This window comes from Thalia democratica, chromosome 2 (genome assembly GCF_965202585.1).
Source record: "Thalia democratica chromosome 2, ktThaDemo2.hap1.1, whole genome shotgun sequence".
Taxonomy (NCBI): domain Eukaryota; kingdom Metazoa; phylum Chordata; class Thaliacea; order Salpida; family Salpidae; genus Thalia; species Thalia democratica.
The window spans coordinates 12,546,091-12,549,715 of NC_139166.1; the positions used below are offsets into that span (position 1 = coordinate 12,546,091).

The window sequence follows — 3,625 nt, forward strand, 5'->3', positions numbered from 1 at the left end:
GGTAGATTAACTAACTTTAACTACTTGAAATGAATATCAATATAAATAATTGCTCAATTATTTTTAATACTTTTAAAGCATTAAGTGTTGGAAATTAGTAATACTAATTGTCAAAATTTTCTCAGAAAAGAAGAAAGCTAACGAAGAAAACAGTGTAGAACTTTTAAAAGTTAGCAAAGTGTTGTTAAATGAAAGAACAGCAAACGAAATTAGCAAACAAGTAAAAATAAAAGTTTCAGTTTTAAATACTCTAAAGTGGCTTTCCATCTCAAAACTTTTTAGTCTCCAAGAAATTTTCAAAACTTCTTTACGCCTCATTGAACGTTGGTTTACAAGTGTTGCTGATTCAGAAGACTTTCTTGAGTTAGATTTTAAGTCTGTAGCTGCAATATTAAACAGTTCTGAGTTATTAATTGATTCGGAGCTGCAAGTATTCAATGCAATGAATGCCTGGTTGAACCATAAAAGTATTGAACGAAGTGAACATGCGAAGTATCTCCTGCAAAGAGTTCGGCTTTCATTGCTAACAGTTCCTGCTTTGAACAGTATGGTAGACAAGAATATGTGGATAGTCAAGGACTTCGAGTGTTTTGACGTTGTAAAGAAAACTATCAGAAACAAGAAAGAGTTTAAATCTATCAAGGCTTCGTCTAACAATAGGAACTGTAGCCAAGATAGTTTTAGCTTTGTTGTTGTCGGTGGTCAAAGAAAACTTCAAGTTCTCAAAGATTGCTTTACTGTTGACGCTAACAATCTTTCCAAAGTAAGCAACTTGTCTAAAATCAATCATGCGCGAAAATATCACGATGTTTTTTGCATCACGGGTGACATTTACGCGCTTGGCGGCGACTACGATTACTATGACATCGACAATGACAGATGGGTACCGGTGACACCCGTTGAAAGATACTCACCTGCCACTGACACTTGGAGCGTTGTAAGTAAAATGCATGATTATCATACAGACTTTTGTGCGTGTTCGTTTATTGATAAAATATATTGCATTGGAGGACGCTACAATTCTGAAAACCCTACTAGAAACTGTCTCGAGTTCAGTACTACAAACTCAACTTGGAGGGAAGTTGCTAGAACGAACTCGGCGAGGGAGAGCGCGTCGTGCGCCGTGTTCGAAGGAAGAATTTTCGTTTCAGGCGGTTACAACAACGACAGAAAATTAAACAGTGTCGAAGCGTACGATCACATTGCTGATACATGGACAAACATGCCCAACATGGTCGAAAGAAGGGTGTTCCACAAAACGGTCGCCCACAAGAACAAATTGTTTGTGTTTGGCGGTCTGCTGTTAAATAGTTTTGAAGTTTTCGATTCTTGTTGCGGCAAATTCGTTTTGTTGCGCAGGCCTCCCGGTGATTTTTTGTCAAATGTTTACAGATGTGGCGTCACATCATTCGGAAGCAAGGTTGTTTTTTTCTGTTCTCGAGACGCACCGGTTTTTCTTTATGACGTAGAAAATGACGTGTGGTCAAAAAAAGTTTGCGAGGCAACCCAACATGCTTACAAATTTTCTTGTGCTAAATTACCAAAACCATAGTGAAAATGACGGAGTAACTGGTAATCGATTGTTAACATTTAAAGTAGTTTTGCTAGTACCATAAAGTTTTTGCTTTAACTTTTTATTGTGCTTTATTAGAAGTTTTTTATTTAAATATAATTTATATTTCTGGTTTATCGATGCATGATTGTGTATTTGGAAGCAATCTTTTTTTTTGTTAACCTTATAAATAACCTAAACTTCTCGTTGGTAAAGTCTAAAACCTAAAACTTCTTTGTTTAATTTCTACACATAAACCATTGCAATGTTTTCGAAACTAACATATTTATTATTTATTAAATTTTGAAATTTTACAAATAAATTTGTTTTAAATAGTTAGCTAGTATAGTTTAGACGTATAATAAAATTCAAAATATTGAAGTCTAAGTTTTAACAAAAAATTTTGTATTGATTGAACACTTATAGAAGTAATAAACAAATTAAGTATTTTTGAATAAAATTAATAAAAAAAAACAAAACAGTTCTTATATGGTAATAGTTAAAAAAAAAATTATAAAAAATCTAACTAAATTTTAGTTTCCTAAATTTGCATTTATTTTTGTAAATTAAAAATAAATCAAAAAATATATTATATAAATATGTAAAAACATTTCAAAGTTTTTATTTATTAAAAAGTTGCAAGAACATTTTCCATTTTAGTTTTTATATCTCAAACCACTTTATTAAAACAAATTAGTAAAAAAATATTTTACTGTCTAAAGGTTTCAAAAGGACAATTTTGTTTATGAAAAACAATAACAATCATGTGAAAACAGCATATACAAATATGATTCATTGCTCTATTTTTAAAATTGAATAACATGTCTTCTCTTAACAATTAGAAGAGAAAATAACTGAACAATACAGAAAAAAAATTACAATAGTAAAGTTAAATTGTTAAATATCATAGGGAAAAGAATCTTAGAGAAGTTAAAAATAAAAATCACCGATGAAAGTTTTCAGCTTTCATATTGTGTTGTAGTCCACTATTAACAATTAGCAATAAGCTTTTAAATAAAAATTGTTTATCATAATAGTCAATGCACTACAGCAAAGTTTCATTAATATATGTATTTATTAGGAAACGCAGTTATTTAAACACTAACAAAAATGATAAAAGATCAATTTTAATTTTAACTTGATAACCTTAAAACTAGTGGTGAAGTTTGTATAAAAGAAAAGCTACTAGCATTTTTAATGTATAAAACATAGAACGTTTTGTATGGTTTTAATTGAAAAAATAAAAAAAAAACCTTCGTTAATCTACAACCTTGGCCAAATGAATTAACTTTCAGCAAGTAAGTTTAAGATAAACAGCTGCAAAAAATTAAAAATAGTATTTTACACATTACACATATTGTAACGCTATTCCAAGTTTCACTTAAAAACCGTTTTGTTTTTAAGAGAAAATTCAAGAGTTATTGCATTTCCAATTCTTGCCCGGTCAAAGTATGATGAAACAAAAAGTGAGAAAGAGAATGAGAGCGCATTTTACTTTTATAACGTAAAGAGAATAAAAGAGAATGAGAGCGCATTTCTCTTTTAAGGCGAATTATGAAAACTGCATGATGCAACGATTAAATTAATGTTATTGATCACAATCTAAGTAGGGATACGACAGACTGAGCTGTGTGGCCAGAACCGCCAGGAGCTGCAGAGACTGTTTACAAGAAAGACACTTGAATATTGGTACTGAGTTATTTTATAAAGTTTTAGAATGTATATTTATAATTGTAATTGATAGATTTAAAGATTGTTATTTAAAGAAAATTTTGTAATTTTCTTACTGTATGTTTTATAGCTCTTTTAATTTTTAACAAGTGATTTACTTAAAGCATTTTTTACAGTTTAAAATATAAAGCATTTTTCACATAAGTGACATACTTTTATAGTTCTTGAAGTTTTTAACACTTCGTTTTGCATTTAATTTTAAGTATTTATTAAAATATTATTGAGTCTTTTATAGTGGTTAATATAAAATATTTTAGTGTACACAAATTACATATTTAATAGTTCTTGTGATTTTTACAATTGGTTTCGTATTCATTGAAGTTCGTTTAACAGAGAATCCGA

At 29.7% G+C, this 3,625-nt stretch overlaps 1 protein-coding gene across 1 annotated transcript; it reads left to right on the forward strand.

Moving 5' to 3' along the window:
* Positions 1–442: 442 nt before the first annotated feature.
* LOC145850060 (kelch-like protein 32) lies at positions 443–1,552 on the forward strand. Its single transcript, XM_082955206.1, has one exon. It carries the CDS (start codon positions 443–445, stop codon positions 1,550–1,552), a length of 1,110 nt encoding a protein of 369 aa, XP_082811332.1.
* Positions 1,553–3,625: the final 2,073 nt, after the last annotated feature.